Source organism: Frieseomelitta varia, unplaced genomic scaffold, assembly GCF_011392965.1.
Source record: "Frieseomelitta varia isolate USP_RPSP 00005682 unplaced genomic scaffold, Fvar_1.2 scaffold_911, whole genome shotgun sequence".
NCBI classification, from domain to species: Eukaryota; Metazoa; Arthropoda; class Insecta; order Hymenoptera; family Apidae; genus Frieseomelitta; species Frieseomelitta varia.
The window spans coordinates 80,070-98,844 of NW_025110714.1; the positions used below are offsets into that span (position 1 = coordinate 80,070).

The 18,775-nt window shown below is 39.4% G+C and overlaps 2 protein-coding genes across 2 annotated transcripts in view; both read right to left on the reverse strand.

The window, feature by feature from the left end:
* The window catches only part of LOC122537478, an 87,845-nt gene that overhangs the window by 40,520 nt on the left and 28,550 nt on the right, over window positions 1-18,775 (reverse strand). The gene's annotated exons all lie outside the window — the stretch shown is intronic.
* On the reverse strand, window positions 4,098-10,036 carry LOC122537479 (broad-complex core protein isoforms 1/2/3/4/5-like). The gene is made up of 2 exons (XM_043670659.1): window positions 9,902-10,036; window positions 4,098-6,766 (listed from the first exon to the last, which is right to left on the reverse strand). The coding sequence occupies exon 2, from the start codon at window positions 6,750-6,752 to the stop codon at window positions 6,411-6,413; it is 342 nt and encodes a 113-aa protein (XP_043526594.1). The 5' UTR covers window positions 6,753-6,766; window positions 9,902-10,036; the 3' UTR covers window positions 4,098-6,410.

The window sequence follows — 18,775 nt, forward strand, 5'->3', positions numbered from 1 at the left end:
GTGGAACTGAGATCTCCGTTTTTATAATAGTTTTTCAATATCAAAAATTGCTTCAAGTAACTACTTTAGAACATTTTTTCCTTTTTAAAGAAATCAAAAGTTTAATAATTGAAATTAAACTTTCAAAGTGATTAAAATAAGATAATTATAACAGAGGGTGTAACTTGGACGTTACATGCCCGTATGTTCACATTTTGAAAATGTGTCTGTTTTATCATCGATATGATATTAGAAAAATAATAAGCATAAAACTCGTATCCGTCAGTCGGATTATATAAAATAAAATAAATTATAAATAATATACAATAATATAAAATACATGAAAGTATATATACAATATAAAATAATATATATATATATACACACACACAATATAAAATAATAATAATATAAAATAACATAGTATATATGAAAATATATAAATAATACAAAATAATATAAAATATATGAAAATATATAAATAATACAAAATAATGTAAAATATATGAAAATATATAAATAATACAAAATAATATAAAATATATGAAAATATATAAATAATACAAAATAATATAAAATATATGAAAATATATAAATAATATAAAATAATATAAAATATATGAAAATATATAAATAATACAAAATAATATAAAATATATGAAAATATATAAATAATACAAAATAATATAAAATATATGAAAATATATAAATAATATAAAATAATAGAAACTATATGAAAATATATAAATAATATAAAATAATATAAACATATAAAATGAAATAATAATATTAAAAAATATTAATCAATGCCGGTAATTCCCGTAGAAGCTAATTTCACTATCAAACGCCCGCCGAGTCGCAACTCGTTTCAAGCACGCGTGCACATATCCTATGTATGCATCAAACATAATCCCTGAACGCCTCTAATTTCCTCAAAATCCACCGGCCCCCCTTTTCGCCCACCGGTAGTTCACCTTTAACATCAATTACCCGGAATCCATATACACATGTGAACGCGGCGTAAGATCCGACTGGAAATCGAAACCACGTTGCTGCAAACAACATCAGGGGGCGAAAGGGGGACTAAAGTCGATGATCGCGGGCAACGGATAATTGCTCGGTGAAAGGAAAAGCCGCGACAGGCAGCGAGAGATCGTGGCAAACGATTCGACCCAACGATGGATCCCATTTCCCGTAACGGGCTAACAGCTTTGCTTTTCCAGCTGGAACAATCGGACCCTTCTTGGCAGAGGGCTGATACCGCATGGTAACGGCCGCATAACTGTCACGGCGTGGTACGGTTCACGGTGAAAGATCGCGCGTGACTAGACGCATCTGCGCGACCATAAACGCTATCTGGCCGCTGCTCCTGTTGTGCTCCTTCCACGAGGATTATTTACCATGCCTCGAGATCGTCCTTTTGTCAAGAAATATGGGATTGTTGAGAGAGTGCCAAAGTCTGACATGTTTGTTTGAAGTTTGACGATGCTTTAACTCTTGATTAGCTGGATCATCGATAGATCGCTAAATGCTGAAAGTTGCAAAAAATTTATGCACGCACGTCGCTCAATTTTGGAATTTAAGTTTGGTTCAACACTTACGTTTAATTTAATAACTTTTCAATAATTTTCAATTTTCATTCTTTTCGACCACCACGTCGTTTTCACTGCAAGTATTCTAACAGAAATTATGCATTTATATATATTTTTATTTTTTATTATTATTGAAAGGTTTATTAATATTATCTAGCCACTGTGGTTGTTTTTTCGACGTTCCATTTGATTATTTTTAGCATATTTCGAGACTATTCTTTTGTCAAGAAATATGGGATTGTTGAGAGAGTGTCAAAGTCTGACATGTTTGTTTGAAGTTTGACGATGCTTTAACTCTTGATTAGCTGGATCATCGATAGATCGCTAAATGCTGAAAGTTGCAAAAAATTTATGCACGCACGTCGCTCAATTTTGGAATTTAAGTTTGGTTCAACACTTACGTTTAATTTAATAACTTTTCAATAATTCTCAATTTTCATTCTTTTCGACCTCCACGTCGTTTTCACTGCAAGTATTCTAACAGAAATTATGCATTTATATATATTTTTATTTTTTATTGTTATTGAAAGGTTTATTAATATTATCTAGCCACTGTGGTTGTTTTTTCGACGTTCCACTTGATTATTTTTAGCATATTTCGAGACTATTCTTTTGTCAAGAAATATGGGATTGTTGAGAGAGTGCCAAAGTCTGACGTGTTTGTTTGAAGTTTGACGATGCTTTAACTCTTGATTAGCTGGATCATCGATAGATCGCTAAATGCTGAAAGTTGCAAAAAATTTATGCACGCACGTCGCTCAATTTTGGAATTTAAGTTTGGTTCAACACTTACGTTTAATTTAATAACTTTTCAATAATTTTCAATTTTCATTCTTTTCGACCACCACGTCGTTTTCACTGCAAGTATTCTAACAGAAATTATGCATTTATATATATTTTTATTTTTTATTATTATTGAAAGGTTTATTAATATTATCTAGCCACTGTGGTTGTTTTTTCGACGTTCCATTTGATTATTTTTAGCATATTTCGAGACTATTCTTTTGTCAAGAAATATGGGATTGTTGAGAGAGTGCCAAAGTCTGACGTGTTTGTTTGAAGTTTGACGATGCTTTAACTCTTGATTAGCTGGATCATCGATAGATCGCTAAATGCTGAAAGTTGCAAAAAATTTATGCACGCACGTCGCTCAATTTTGGAATTTAAGTTTGGTTCAACACTTACGTTTAATTTAATAACTTTTCAATAATTTTCAATTTTCATTCTTTTCGACCACCACGTCGTTTTCACTGCAAGTATTCTAACAGAAATTATGCATTTATATATATTTTTATTTTTTATTATTATTGAAAGGTTTATTAATATTATCTAGCCACTGTGATTGTTTTTTCGACGTTCCACTTGATTATTTTTACCATATTTCGAGACTATTCTTTTGTTAGGAAATGTGGGATTGTTGAGAGAGTGTCAAAGTCTGACGTGTTTGAAGTTTGACGATGCTTTAACTCTACTACTAGAAGCTATAAAAATTTATGTTTCACACTACTTAATTTTGATTTAATTTTTAATTTTAATTAATTTGATTTGTAATTAATTTAATTATTATTTCCACACCATTTTCATTGCAAGCACACTAACAGAATAAACTATATATTTATATATTTTTATCTTTCATTAAGAAAATTACTATTCAGTAGTCCTAACCATTACAAACCGAAATGTTTATTTCACTGTTACAGTCTAGTGAAAAATTTTGACATTTAAAACGTAATTTTTAGAGATTCAGTACAAATAATTTTCAATAACTTAACAAAAAGTTATTGAAACTACTTCAACTGACTAAAATACGTTCGTAATTTATCGACTTCTTCGATAATTTTTGCTTCCAAAATTAATGAGAAATTCGGTCGATTGTCTACGAAACACACGTGGCCGATTTGCATTTGAAATCCGCCATAGTGTAACAAAAGTAATAAATATGATATTATTGGCTTCGTTAACGAAGTATGTCGTATGCAATTTGAATGTAACGTCGAAATAATTGCACTGTTTAACGAATGCCGAACCGATTTGTCGTTAATAAACGGAGAACGCACGAACAAATGTTTACGAGTGCCTGTTCTACGATGTTTATGAGCGTTATCAATTTCAATTATTGCCTCGTTCAAATCAGAAACGAGAATACAGGAAATGTGTTTTGGCTATAAATGGTTAAAAAATTGATTAAAACTACTTAGAACAGAATGGTCAAAATGACCAGTTTATAATTTTTGTTAGACGTTTTATAGATTTAAATAATCTCTCATATAAATAAAAGTTTGTACAGTTTCATTGTATTATAAACAAATGTGAATTTTTCTAACTTTTAGTCAATTTCCATAAAATTCACTCTCTTGCAATGTTAGCTGCCTCGAGTATTATATTTTACAATATTTTATTCTTAGAAGAATTTTTATCGTGAATGCACATTTTTTTTCTTTTTTTTTTTTTTTTTTTTACACTGAGTTCTAAAACCTGAATACGTTGCACGAATGAACAACTTTTTCCCTCGCGCTTGTATGTTCGTTCTTTTCTTTTCTCTTTTTTCACACTTTTGTATAGCATGGATGCGTGTCGAAGATCTGAAAGAACAGGGCAGTGGTCGGGACAATCCCGCGGCAAATCGTTTCCCCTTCCCATATAAAACCCCCGTATATCTTTTCTTTGGCCTAATTGGATCTCTGCTCTCCGACTTTCTCTCCAAGCTCTTCCCTCGTTCAAACGATCACTTTCGATCGAATGAAAGATACGAAGGAAAGAACGAAAAAGACCGAGACGGAAAAACAAGTTGGTCGCCTTGAATTTGAGAACAACGTTTTCTCAATGGTGGAATCATTGTGTCTTCCAAGAATGCGAACCGACTCTCCCCCCCCAAAAAAATTTACCCTCTCCCTCTCTTACTGGTAATATTGCACATTCGCTGATCGAAACGCGTGGAAACGCGAACGAAACGAAATCAAGAAAAGACGCGAAGAAGCCTGGCACACTGCCCTGTGTCCAGCCGCGTGGTTCTATCTACGTCTTAACTATCTCCGTTCTCCTTTTCTTTTCTTTTCTTTTCTTTTCTTTCCCCTTTTTTTCGCAACTCTTCGCATTCGTTCCACCTCCACTCTTATAAAACCTGAACAAGAGAATATCATCGTTATCAATATCGTACGAATATAATATATGTACAGTTCAAAATATTACTTTTAAAGAGTTAAAAATATAGTCTGTAATTTGCGCGCACGACGGACCTGTACACGGTTTCTTTTTCTCTTCTTTTTCTTCTTCATCATCTTCCTCTTCTCAAGAGCTGATGATTATCTAATCTTCTACTTGCACTTTTTTTCTTTTCTAACGCCTCTCCTCCCTCCCCTCCCCTCCCCCCTCTCTCCCCATCGTCTCCTTCGTCTCTCTTTTGCCTTCCTTTTCATCCGTTTATCCTGCTCTGCGCACCATACCTTCGTACTTCGATAAAAATTTCGCACGGAAATCTAATTCCTTTCCCCGCTCCAAGACCTCTCTTCGTTTCGCCCTCGCCTGCCCGGTTTCCCGAAATTTGAGCACATTTTATTTTTTGTATAGACTTTGTAATTGAATTTCACTTAGGCCTAAGACTCTCGGGGCCACGATTTCGAAGAGTCGATTTCAGAGTTTCGATTTCAAACCCTTCCTCTCTCGTCCTAAAGACGCGCGCGTGCTAAACTACCGACAGAGACGTACAAGCAAACCCACGCACACTCGCTCCTCGAACGAGACAGTCTTCGCGATTCGAAACCATTGAAGAAATGCTTCGTCCAGCACGGTTACTAGAAGACGATATTTGTAAATTGACATGATTTCTGGGATCGATTCGAGAGAGTCGGCAGACACGCGTACATCGCATAGGCAAAGCTTCCAGCAACGGACGTCTGACTAATTTCGATTTGCTCTACTTGATCACTGACTCTCTTTAATATTCTCTTGTTTAACCGTAAGTGGATCTTCTAAATTCGTAAATTGAAACGAGGGAAGAGGTCAGCGCCTCTCGAAACGTTGATTTTGAAAGTTATCACTATCATCCTCGCAGCAGAACTGTAAGAATGAGTTCTTGAACTTTTAGCGTGCGGAGAATTAGCCGAGATCGTAAACGAACAATTGTTTTGTTATTTTTCTCACACTCAGGTTGCACACGACAGGAGAAACGCGAAACTTTGCCTCTGCGATACGTTGCCCGATGCGACCTCCCCATTTGAACCAGTCCCTCGACGAAACGAGCGTTTCAATGCGTTAGTCGCTGCGTCCAAGACCTTGGTCAAGCCCCGACGCAGTGGAATGTATATCTCGGCACTCTCGAAAATTTTCGCGAAGCTACGTGTCTGGGTCGATTCTTTCCTTTTTCTTCTTTAGATTCGGTCGCAGTCTTGGCTCGGGGGGAACTGGAAAATTCACGGTACGCGAAGCTGATTCCTCGATGGAGGAGCGCGAGGGGGAGGAAGCCATCAAGGAGGAGCCATTCTCTCTTCCTCCCTCGAATCTCCGAACTTTCACGGAACAAACGAGAGTAACTTCTCTCGAAACTAACTTCTCTCGGATGTGATTTCCCTCGAAATCGGTGGCGACCTTCCCGAGTGGCGACGAAGACGCCGAGCAACTTGCTTCGAGCCTCGCGGAAGACGCCGAACGGTAGCTTCTTTCGAAGCGTCGAACTGGATGGCGACGAGCAGGTGACGCGTCGCGTTTCGCGCTGCCTTGGTCCGCGAGGATCGGCGACGGTGGATCGCGCGGAGACGAGAAGGCGGACGATGAGGATGATGAGCACGACGATGCTGAGAGTCCGGGAGGACGGGGTGACTGTGTAAGACGGTTCCGACATTTTCATTGCGGCTGCTGTTGCATCTGTGCCTGCTGCATGCTGCCAAGAACGTTCTTGATCGCCGTTGTCTTCAGCAGCCTCTTCAGCATGCCGCTGCTGCCGCGGTGCTGCAGGCTCTTGTGCGTGGTGAGCGAGTTCTTCGTACGGTACCTGCGGTTGCAGAACTCGCACACGTAGAGGGTGTCCGATTGCTCGTGCTTATCCTGGAAATGACGCTTCAGGGAGTAGTAGCACGAGAAGTTGCGACGGCAGTACGGGCATTCCTGAGGCTCGTTTATGCCACCGGCCGTGGGCGGTGGCATCCGGTACATGGCAGAGGGAGGCGTCGACGGTGCTGGATGCATCCCGTTGCCCGTACCTGAAAATCGTCCATCGTTCGTCAGAATAAATCTCGCAGCTGTGGTAATCGCGCGGCAGTGCATCGTCACCGCGTGAGAACAGTTTTAGCGTGATTTAGTTGAAGTTACGGGAGTTCGGGCGAAGAAAATAAGGAGGCAGCTCTAGGATTTTCAATTGTCGCACGAGTTCTTTCCAAACTCGCAGGAGTTTGGAACTATCAAAACGATCAGTTTGTAATTCTTTATGAATGCTAAACAGTGTACTTTTAAAGATTCGAATGATGATACCGATCGTTGTCGGTAGTTCTAGCGTTAACAGCGTGGAATTTCGAGAACATAGAACAGTTTGAGTCTCTTTGAGAGAGAAACGAAGAGTCAGGGATTTACTAGGGTAAAGAGAAAATTGCAGGTTTCGTGTTCTAGTAAATTATTATTCCAGCCTTGGTTCCAAAGGACTTCAAGCGCGTTCCAGAAATATTTAGATCTTTATTCACTCGTTAGTTTATCTGAATGACGCGAAAGTGCAAAAGTTCATTACCACTTATAGCACGTTTCACATAGATTTTCAACGATCTCAAACTACTCAATTATCTATTAAAGTACGAAACTTTATATTATAAAAATGTTGCCTATGAACTTACACATTAAATTACTTGATCGATCGCGAATTTAATATCCATTTTCATTAACGTTGAGGAATTACCGAAAAGTGAAGCTGCCTTCCTATTTGCCCTCGCGATGGCGCGAAATACAAATTCCTCGAACGTCCGAGGAAAAAGCAAGGAGAGTAAGGTTCTCGCGAGGCCCTCGTACGTTGTTAATTCAGCCAAAGGAATTTCGACCAAAGCTTGGTCTTTGTGTATTCGTAATTAGCTGGAACCTCGAACGTTCGACGCGATTCTCAATTAGGGTCTCTCTCTCTCTTGTTTCGTTCGCGAGACGACCACGGCTCGGCATTTAATTCAACCCTGTGTAGCAGCTGTCTCGGGATCAATTAAGGATTAGAGCACGGGTTAAGAAACTCTTTCTTTCCTTTCTTCCCGTTCGCTTCGTCGATCGAGGTACATTCAGATGAGAGAAACTTGAAGAAGAGCGATCCATGCGATCGGAGATATATATATATATATATATATATATCGTTAATTGACCGGGTTTTGCAATTAGTCGAGTGAGTGTTTCGAACCAAAGAGGACCAAAACCACCATGCCAGACGCGTTCTGTCTCTGTCACTTTTCGATTAGTGATCCATCCATCTCTCTGTTAATTGCCCGCCAATGGAATAACAAAGAAATCTCGACGCTTCCGAGAAGTGCAACTGTAGCAGTCGTGCAGCTGAGAGTCGTGCGTGGAGCAAAGCTAAAGTTTGTATTTCCCGCGGCGATGCATTATTTCTAACGGAGACACTCCGTGCATGCAAGTGGTCGCGATCATGCTTGTACGCGCGTTGGTTAATTAGCGAAAGATCAATACGCAGCAATTCTCTCCCGGGATGAAGTGAACTTCGTTCGAAAAAGAAGATTAGCTAGCGGGGATTAACGAAGCAATGGCGCGCATGCGCGTGCAATTGGACGATCCCGCGCGAAACGTTTTGACTTTTTGGAAAAGAAAAAGAAAGTTAAGTCTTCGACGATCGATCCGCCGCTCAGAAAGCTGGCGTTCCGTGTTAAGGCATTCCGAAGCAGCAAAACGAGCATCAATCCTCCCAGTGCCGATGAAAAGCAAATTCCGAGCGAAAAAAATTACAAAACAAATCGACAAGTTTGACAAGGTTCGATCAAACTTTGAACGATAATTTGGAAATTGAAATTGACAAAATTGATGAAAATAAAAATAGAAAAAAAATTCGAAAAAGAAGAAAGAATCGCTGTGTGTTTCAAAAGATAAATAAATGATCAGTATCTCGTCTTGACAACGATATATTGTTCTCGGCAGTTTTTCGCAAGGTGTATCGTTGCTCAGCACTGAAAGGATAATACAAACGGCGATACAAATTAACATGCATACACAACATCGAACATCGAGAAGCGAACGACAAAAGTAAATTAGGCGAGGGAAAATTAAAAAAAAAAAAAAAAGAAAATTGGTTTCGAGGGACCCAGAGAAAAGGGAGAATAAATAAATAAAGAAAGAAAAAGAGAAGCAAGCTAGAACGACCACGTGTAACTACGATTAAACGGGGTGACTGTCACAAAACTAAAAGAAAAAAAAGAAACCATACGAAAGAACAAAGGGAATCGGACAGTGAGTGGTGTTAGTGGGAACAACCTGAAGCGTAATTATATACCCTGCTTGTTCTCCGTCGTCGTTTGGTCAGCGAGACTTCGAAAGAGAAGAAAAGAAAAGGAAAAAAAAAAAAGAAGAAAAAATAAGAAAGAAAAAAAAAGAACTCGACCTACTCGCAATTAACAGTTACCCCGATCGAATGAACGATCGGTCAATTCAAACGATCGCTCTCTGATTGTTCGATCGACGATCCGCGAATTTCGGTTTCATCGTGTGTGGGGTCTCCGGCGTGTTTGCGAACGAAGGACGGAGACATGTGGCGTGGACGCCGGTCGATCCCGAGTCACCGACACAGGGGGTATAACGGAGCTGCGAATACCGGAAGAATGTCGATTGGCGACCGTACGGTACCGAAGAGAATGAAGGACGACGGGAGGAGAAGAAAGAAAAGCAGTTCTGCAGGATGAACACACAGAGGACGGAGGGACGAAGGAAGGAACGAACGTGTACGACTCTGGGACGAAAGCTTCGGGGGCCGCAAGAACTGAAGAGCAGAGAGAGTAATAGTAGTAGAAGAAGAAGAATAAGGGTCGGTCCACGTGGGAGTCGAGACCGGTTTTCTCTGGCATGCGTTTTCTGCTTGACGAAGAAAGAAGAAAGAAGGAGAGGTGTACGGTTGTCTGTGTACACATATATACGCCGTGCGAGCCGAGGTCGTACGGCGAATCAAACGATTACGCGATCGTTTCGACGACGGCGTCAGTGATGACGGCTGATGAGGTGAGGTTGTCGAATTGAAGGTCTGTTAGATAAGAAAAAAAAAAAGAAAAAAAAAGAGAAAAAGAGAGAAGACGGGGGAAGAAGAGGGAGAAGCAAAGGGAAGGGGTGTTATCGATCGAGAGAGAAGTTCTTTGGTGTTACGATGTCCCTACCTTATCTAAACCTTCAAAAGAACTTAATGTCAATGTCGCCGGGTCTGCTCTTATGATAGGTATATATGTGGGTCATCAGGGAGTTACGCGAGCAGTATACCCGCTCGCAGATGACGCATCTGTACTCCTCCTGTCGCTCGGCGTGCTTGTCGGCAACGTGGCGTTTCAGGGATGCTTTGCTGCATAGCACCTTGCCGCACAGCTGGCAGGTGAACAGCTTCTTCGCTGACTGGGTGTTCAGAGAGTTCAAGGTCAGCCCCGTCATAGAGGTGAGCACTGAAACACAACAATGCACCTCATGCAGCTGCAACCCCCACACTTTAAAATCCCTATCCCCCAATAATCCAAAAGGATGACGCAAGCTGTAAAACTTCTCTCTTTCTCTCTCTCTCTCTCTCTCTCTCTCTCTCTCACTCACTCTCTCTCTCTCTTTCTCTTTCTGTTCCATCAACGACTTCCCCTCTCGTTTTTTAACTTTTCCTCTTCTTCCAAGATGTTTTCCTGTTTTCTTTCCTTGGTTTCTTTCTTTCTCTTTAACCCTGCTACGTTCTTTCGGTAATTTCGAGGCCTTCAACGATGTCAGAAGTATTATTATTTAATGTCAACAGATTCGTGTGTTCTAATACTACAGGTGTACAATAAGAATGATAATCAACTAGGCTCGATACACATTGTATCGTCGTACTAGAAAGGATGTATCGAACGTACAAGTGATGTCGACAATTAGTACAGACAAGTACAATCTACTTGGACCAAGTATTATAAATCTAAAAGACTCAATTTTAAGGCAACGTATCGAAACATACAAGTTCAAGGATCGTAGCAGAGTCAAACTCGTTCCCTGTTCTCTCCTTTCAATTATCAATCTCTCCACTACCCCGTCGCTCGTGCTCGTATTCTTCCAGAACGGCGCGGCCAAATTGTCACGAACGAATGCGAAACGTTGTCAGGAAACCTCGAGAAATCGCGTGCCTCGGGTAAGTTCGGAGTAAAAAACCTCGGAATAAAAGACGTAAAAGACGCGTGGAAGAAAAAACGAATTCGACTTTCTCTCTTTCTCTCTATCGCGCCCCTGCAAATTATTCACCGGCAAGTTCTAGCTCTCGTTTGTATAATACGAAATCCAGGATTCAATGTCTCTTTTCAGGCTTCTTGCACGACCCGCGAACTCGACTCTCCTATCGACAATCGCATCGTAAACGATGTCCGCGGACGCGACGTCACCGGGAAAGTGTCCGGCCTCGGCCCATCCCATCGCGCGCGCGAGACGCCGTTCATTTTAAAACGTCGCGGAATTAAAAACGGGGCGCGCTACGAGACGCGGGGAGAGAACAAGGAGAGGAACATTTGGAGACAGAGAGGTATAAATTGTGGCGTGGAAACACTTCCGACGACGTTTCAAAATGGCCGGTCGCCTTTCCCGGAGGGAGGGAGCGAAGTAAGAACTTTCAATGGCAGTCTCTTTCTCTTTTCGAACCGCCGACGAAACCTTCGCCGCGTCCAACTAAAGCCACCAACCGTGGGTTTTAAGACGTACGCGCGCGAGACAAGCGCGAACAACTCCGTGTCGCTTCAGCCCTGTCGGCTCTATTGCAACATTGCAGCGTATGCAATTCAGATGGAAGAAGATCGAGATTCGAGCGAGGGGTAAATTTCATAGAGAGAGATAGGGAAGAGAGGAAGAGAGAGAGAGAGAGAGAGAGAGAAGAGGAAGAAAGAAAAACATGTACACTGCACGGACACGGAAACGAATTAAGCGTCAATATAAGAAGACGAACGAGAGCGAGCGAGCGCGCGGTTCATTTGTAATGGCCGCGTGCTCGTTAATTAAAAAAAAAAAAAAAAAAAGATCTGGTCAGACGGAGAAGCCTTGTGTGCGCGATGCAACCTATACGCGTAGTATAATACGGTATCTGCCCTTTTTTTCTCTTCCTTCTTCCTTCACCCTTTAGCCATCGAACGCGAATGGAGGCGAGGCCAGCCCCTTCGTTCAATGCCTTTGGCTGGAAAAAAAGCTTTTTATCCAATTTCTCGAGCTACGTCTCGTTAAACTTCGAGCAAAAGAAATTGCGAACAGCCTCGGTTGATGAGGTCGGTACCGGTGAGGATCTCGATGGATTCGTATTCGTATACGTGTACACGTGCGCGTAACACGCGCGCAAAATGTGCACATACAGACACACACACACACACATACACACACGCACACACACGCACACACGCACGCACGCACATATATTCATATGTGGGGTTTACGCTCACAGAGCCGATAAGAGAAGAGAAAGGGAATAAATGCAGGGACGGTTGTACGCGTGTGATGCAACGTGGATAAACGGAGAATGGATTGTACAAAAAATTGCGTACTCCTTTCTGTCCGATCTAAAATATAAGAATGTACATGTGTATATATATACATATATATGTAAACACTTTCCAATCATTCTAGACAGATACATGGCACGTACGTACGACGTATGTTTCGTTAAGGGTCGCACGCCTTTCGAAACGTGGAACTGATGAGGACTCGAATGAAATTAAAAAAGAGTGGCGGGGAGGCGAGGGAGAGGGTGGGGAAAACGTGAAAAAAAAAAACACGAGAAGAGAAATAATAGGAGACGACGAGAAGGAAACACTGAGCATTCTGGATGACACTTAAAGCATGCAATTTCGAAGTAAACGTAATAATATGCGTGAGCCTGGCGAGCGGCGTGGCGGCTTAATCGTTCTCTTGTGTATTTTTTCTTTTCCTCCTTTTTTTTATATAGTATTTCCTTTCTTTCTATTTTATTTTTTGCACACCGCGAATAGCCCTCGTATCTCTCACGGTCGATCTCGTTCGAAAGTACGCGAGAGTGCAACGTATGTATCGTCTCTCGGACCGTCCATGTGTAGTCTCCGCATGTGTAGCCTCTCTCGCCCGTCACGATTGACAAGAACGAGAATGCGAGAACGACTTGCCAACGAGCCGCAAGGAGAACAATGACACACGCGCGGTTTCCCTCCTTCGGAGAAACCCTTTTTCTCCGCTGTTTCTGCTGCTGAAGAATCGTTCTTACTTCGATCTCCACACGTACTATGCATGTATGTACACAACGTCAGACAACGTCGACCTTTCGTCTGAAAAAAAAACGTGAGACAAGCGTTCACCCGCGACGTGTTCGCGTCCACCACGTGGAAATGATGACCGGCGAGAAGCGTGAACGGAATCGGGCTCGCGATTTGCTCGAGGGGGAGGATTGTTGAAGAATCGCTAAAACTCCAGAACGGTGTCGTTCATTTCTTTTTTCCCCAAGCTCTCGAACGTTCACGCGTGGCAACTTACCTTCCAGCTGAAAGAAAAAGGCGTGACACGATGCACTGACGGTGTTGTTTTTCTCTTTTTTTTTTTTTTAAGGTTCGTTTGTGCGGAACACGAGCGGAGGTGATAGGAGTAGGAAAGCGACGTACAGCGAGGAACATGACCGAATTGGCTGCCGCAGGTTTCGTACAAATCTTTTCTCATCGCCGTTAATATTAAAATGCACGGAAAATTAATACAGTGGAAACATTTCGGGACAATTGGATTTTAATATTTCGAATGTCTTTGATATTATTTGTATATAATTATGTTTTTGATCGAGAAGAAAACGTTCACTGTCAGAATAAATCTTGTCGAACTTTATGAAATTCATTTCTTATCAAATATTCAAGAATCGATTGTTCAAATTTTATAATATACAGATTCTCAACATATTCCTTTGAGAAACATTCACTATATCTGATCAATTTTGCTTTGTAAAATATCTTAAAAAACAAATATATGCACTGATTCAGTAACATATGTAAGTAAAATGAAATTCAACGAATATTTCTCGTTGCAGGCAAATAAGAAATATTCGCAATCTTGAAAAATTGCGGAAACTGGCGTGCAAAATGTTCCTGCAAACGTACATCTTTTTTCGTATATCTCGATATTAACAGCAACGAGGAACGATTTATACGTAAAATCACTGATTCAGCGATGCTCGTCGCTACAAGTACCTGCGTGAAGTACGACAGACCGCTGTGTTATCAGTTTGTTCACGTTGTCGAGGATGATAGGTGACTAAAAAAAAAAAAACGAAGTGAGAAGAAGAAAAAAATGAAGGAAAAAAGAAGAGAATACAAGCGAATTATTAAACCAAATAGTACATTTCATATCATATAAAAAGAAAAAAAAAAAGAAGATTGTGGTGAAAATATATTAAGATGCATTTGACATTGCTTAAAAATAAAAATAATAATAACTATAATTATAATAATATAATAATATTAATAATAGTCATCAATAAATATATATTATAACCAGAACACCTTGGCAGATAACAAATAATAAGCAAGCACGGTAACGCTCGACATTATTTCGCTTATCATAAGAAGAAACACGATTTGTACCCGAAAAAAGATCGGAGTCGTTACCGGAAAGAATTCAGCCTTTTTTTTATATTTCCTTTTATTCCATGCTCTCCCCGGATGTTGTATGTCTGTCTGTTTGTTTGTTTGTTCTTTTCTCTCTTTTTTTTTTTGTTCGTTTTTCCATGGTGTTTCGAGCCTATGGCACCGGTTCTTTCGTTTCTTTTATTTCTCAATACAATTTTTACATATTTGACGAATTTTTTTTTTTCAAATAAGCTCGTTTTTTCTCAGTGCTTTGCTGCTCCTTTCTTCGCTATATATTCCTCGTTCTCTCTCTCCCTCTCTCTCTCTCTACTCCTCCCTCACATTTTCTCTCTCTCTCGCACGCGCTTTCTCTCTTTCTCTCTCTCTCTCTCTGTCTATAACTTGGAATTACAAAATAATTCTATTCAACGGTATCGCGATGTGTATATCGTTCTCTCGCACAGGTAATGATATCGTCGATGATATATATATATATATATGTATGTATATATCATGTGTGTCTGCTCTCAGTATTCGTGGGTGATCTCGCTCTAATTTAACTCTATCGTTAGGGTAATCGAACAAAATTAGCGGCTCATTCGTTTATTTATTTGATGAAAGCTTGTGTGTTGTACGAAACTGCTGCTTGCTTGCTGCGTGTCTTCTCTATTGTATAATTAGCTGCTTGGGCGTTAAGAAAAAAAAAAAAAGAATCCTAGCGTCTCTATTGCGTAAGTCTACGGGGGAATAATAATTACAAGAAGTACAAAAAAAAAAGAAAATGAAAACAAATAAAAAATACAGAAGAACCTAGACTGTGTGTGTAACTATGTATGTAATATAAATGTGCCTCTTACCCATGACCATAATTAAAAACAGTAGTATGTAACGTGTCTGTGCGCTAAAAGCCTATCGTGTACAAGAAAAGAAAGAAAGAAAAAAAGAAACGACCAAAAAGACGAGAAACGAACGAAGGAAACGTGGATTATATTATGTCAGATATACCGAAAAGCGATAATGGAAAAAGGAAACGTAACTCCTTGTGTATGTATACGTGTGTATATTTCACATGTACGTACGAACGAACGAATATTGAAATATACGCGTTTGCCGCCGATTCTGTTACATCTAACGCACGTGTGTGTTTGTGTGTGTGTATGTGTGTGTGTGTGTACTGCTACGCGTTTTTTTTTTTTTTGTGTTTACTTTTTTTTTTTTTTTTTTTTTTTTTTTTACTTGCGTTCATTCAGAGATGTAAACTCGTACGAAAAATCAATGTCTACTGATATTATAATTTGACAGAATAACGATAGTAATAACAACAACAGCAACGACGAAACTTGGAAATATTTGCACGACCTAGTTTTTTCCGATGATCCAGGATTAAACGCTTTTCATCGTCGATTCGCGAATATTTTGCAGAAGAGAGATGCGAATGGTAAAAGTAACGGGCACGAACGATTTATCGAGAGCGACGCAATAAGGAAATTACGAGGACTCGAGGATTTATCGAATCTTCTCAGCTCGTTTCAGAACGTAACGTCCGGCCGAGAGAGGACGGATTGCGATAAAAGTGCTCGGCACTGTAGCGAGTTGTAATGGAGTGTGATTGATAACGCTTTGCTCTCCTCGATCAGATCCAGTTTATCATTGTTAACGCGGCCAGACAGACACGGACACGTGTTCCCTCCAACTTCGAATGAATTTTCTCTTCCACCAATTTTTCTCTTTGAACGTATTCCCCGAACGTTGTCATAACATTTTTCTACAAACAGATATTATCGTTTCTGCAACGAAAGAAAGTAACACGATTTATTCTCGGACGCAAAAAAGTTTTGTATAAAGTTCTTTGTTTACTTTTTGCGTGTAGAATCGAGTGGACACGTTCGATTTTAAAATTTTAGAGTTTACGTCTAATTGGTAAATGGATACGAGATTTTTCCCGAATCGTTAGAAGTATGATTTTAAAAAGTTAATTTATCAGAAAATCGCGTTAATCTTCGAATAATAACGCCAACGCACGATGCGATTATTAATTTAAAATTGGAAGGGACTGCAACGACCCCGATAATCCACTTAAGGGTTAATTATAGTACGTACTGTAATTTACTGGCGTATTGTCGAGCATCGATATTGAAAGCGAGTTGAACGGTGAATTTTTTATTCATCTCTATAGGAGGTCTTAAAGCAAAAGACAAAAAAATAAAATGCTGAGAGGTTAATAGGGGAAACAATTTTCTACTTTCAGTGATTTCATTCTTTTAATCCTTGAATGGACTTTCGATTTTTGTATAATAACTGCAGCTTATATTTAATTTATACCAAATTGATTGAATGGAAATAAAATTTCCCGCGTATCATTTATCAGAAACATAATTTTAGATATTAATCTTCAAATAATAACATCAACACACGATTATTAATTTAAAATTGAAAGGGATTGCAACGATGCCAATTGTTCACTTAAGGGTTAATTACAGTATATACTATGGCATATCGACATTGGAAACAATGAACTTTTAACCACATCTATAAGTAAAAAAGAAATTTTAAAGTAAATTATAAAATAAAGAATATTAGAAAGAACAATGGGGGAAAGAATTTTCCATCGTGGTCTTTTTAACTCTCAACTTAACTGGACTTTCAATTTACTTAAGTTTATAATAATTGAAGCTTATTCAATTAATTGTCAAACAGAAATAAAAATCCCCCTAGAAATAATTTTAGAAGTTACACGAATCTTTAAACAGTGACGCAATTATCAATATAAAGCAGAATTATGAATCGAAATAAATTATTAATTTCAAATTGAAGGAGACTGCAGTTAAGTCAGTTGAGTTCCTTACTAAAACGTGTACACACTCTGAAGCCTCCGTAGGAATTTTTCATCAAAATCGTGGTGGCATTCGGTAAAAACCGGTAACAACCCCTTCTTCGACGTCCGTTCGGACGTTGCAAGACCGTGAAATCGGGGATCAGCGAGCCAGAAGGAAGATAAAATCCCCGATTCGTACCTCGCCTCGTTAGATCAGAACGACGCAATTAACAACGTCGATACGATCGACCGAGCACGGATATTCGAAAGAGGCGGAAGGTGGAAGATGGTCGCTTCCTTTTGTCTCGTTCTTGACTCGATCTGAAAATTTCACCGCGAAATTGTCCTTTGCGACGCGACGTATAAAACGAGAATATTGAATCGACGCCGATTGCCTGGGAGCGCACAGTTCCTCTCGCAGGTTAGTTGGTTTCTCCCAAACCACCCCTCCGCGTCGTCCTCTATCGTTAGTGAGAGAAAGTTCAGCTTCCCTGGTTATCTTGCCACCACCCCTTCCCCTCCCACTCCCTATCACCCTGTCTGTATTGACGATTTCAGTTGCCAGCTAGGACAATTTAGATCCAGTCGGGCGATAAATGGCTCGCGATTGAATAACGCCTTGATTAAACGCGATTCCCATTTCTGATAATTCGCCGCGCCTTTTATCTCGAGAGAGAGAGAGAGAGAGAGAGAGAGAGAGAGGGAGTTTCGCGCGAATTTTCCTCGCGATAAAGTGCAGGAATTTCAAAGATGCCCGCGGATAGTTGGATTTTTTGCCCGAGTAGGGGATTTATTGGCAATGAATTAACGAGTGTTCTTCGAGACGTGCTTAACGCTTTCGATGAGGGTTAGTTTGGGTTAGTCGTTGAGAAATATATACCTCGGCTGGCGGAATGAGTTAACTTGCAGAATTGTCGTAGAATTTGAAGAATTTTTTCAATCTTTAAAATTGATCGAAGGGTTAACGTTACGAATTACTCAAATATAAAGTTCGAAACACGAATGTGAAATTTGTGTTAGAGGGAAATGAAAATGTAATGTTTTTTTTTTTTTTTAAATGTGAAATATACTTGAAGTGTAATATAATTTAAAATATAAAAGTTGTATTATTGTTTGAGAAATGAAAATATAGAAGAATTTATTCTTTTCGGAGGATAATTTTATAAAAATTTTCTTCCTTTTCGCTTTTTGAAGAAATCTTTAAAATCCAGTCCACATAATTAATTTCATGACAGTATCATGTAAACATCCACTATATTCAGTCACACAGAATCCAATAAAAATTGGCACTTGAGTATTTTCGTTGTTTTCGAAGATACAAGAAATTTTGCGAAAAGAAATTGTTCAGCATAGAAAAGACTACATTATTATTCTTGTTCCTCATACAATAACTTTCGTAAAAACTTAAAATTAAAATATCTCTTAAACTAGCTAAATTTTACGACACACTTTTATAGAACTCCATTGATTAATGCACAAAAGAAAACATATGATTCCACTTTAAAGAAATGGAGATTCCACTTTTAACAAATTATTACTGAATTATTGCTGAACAATTTTCGTTCAAAATCAGTAGTGTTTCTACATCCGCAAAAGCAACAGAAGTATTCAAGTGCTAGGCAGAGACATTCATGTTTCTCATCGAAGCATTCTGTAGATAA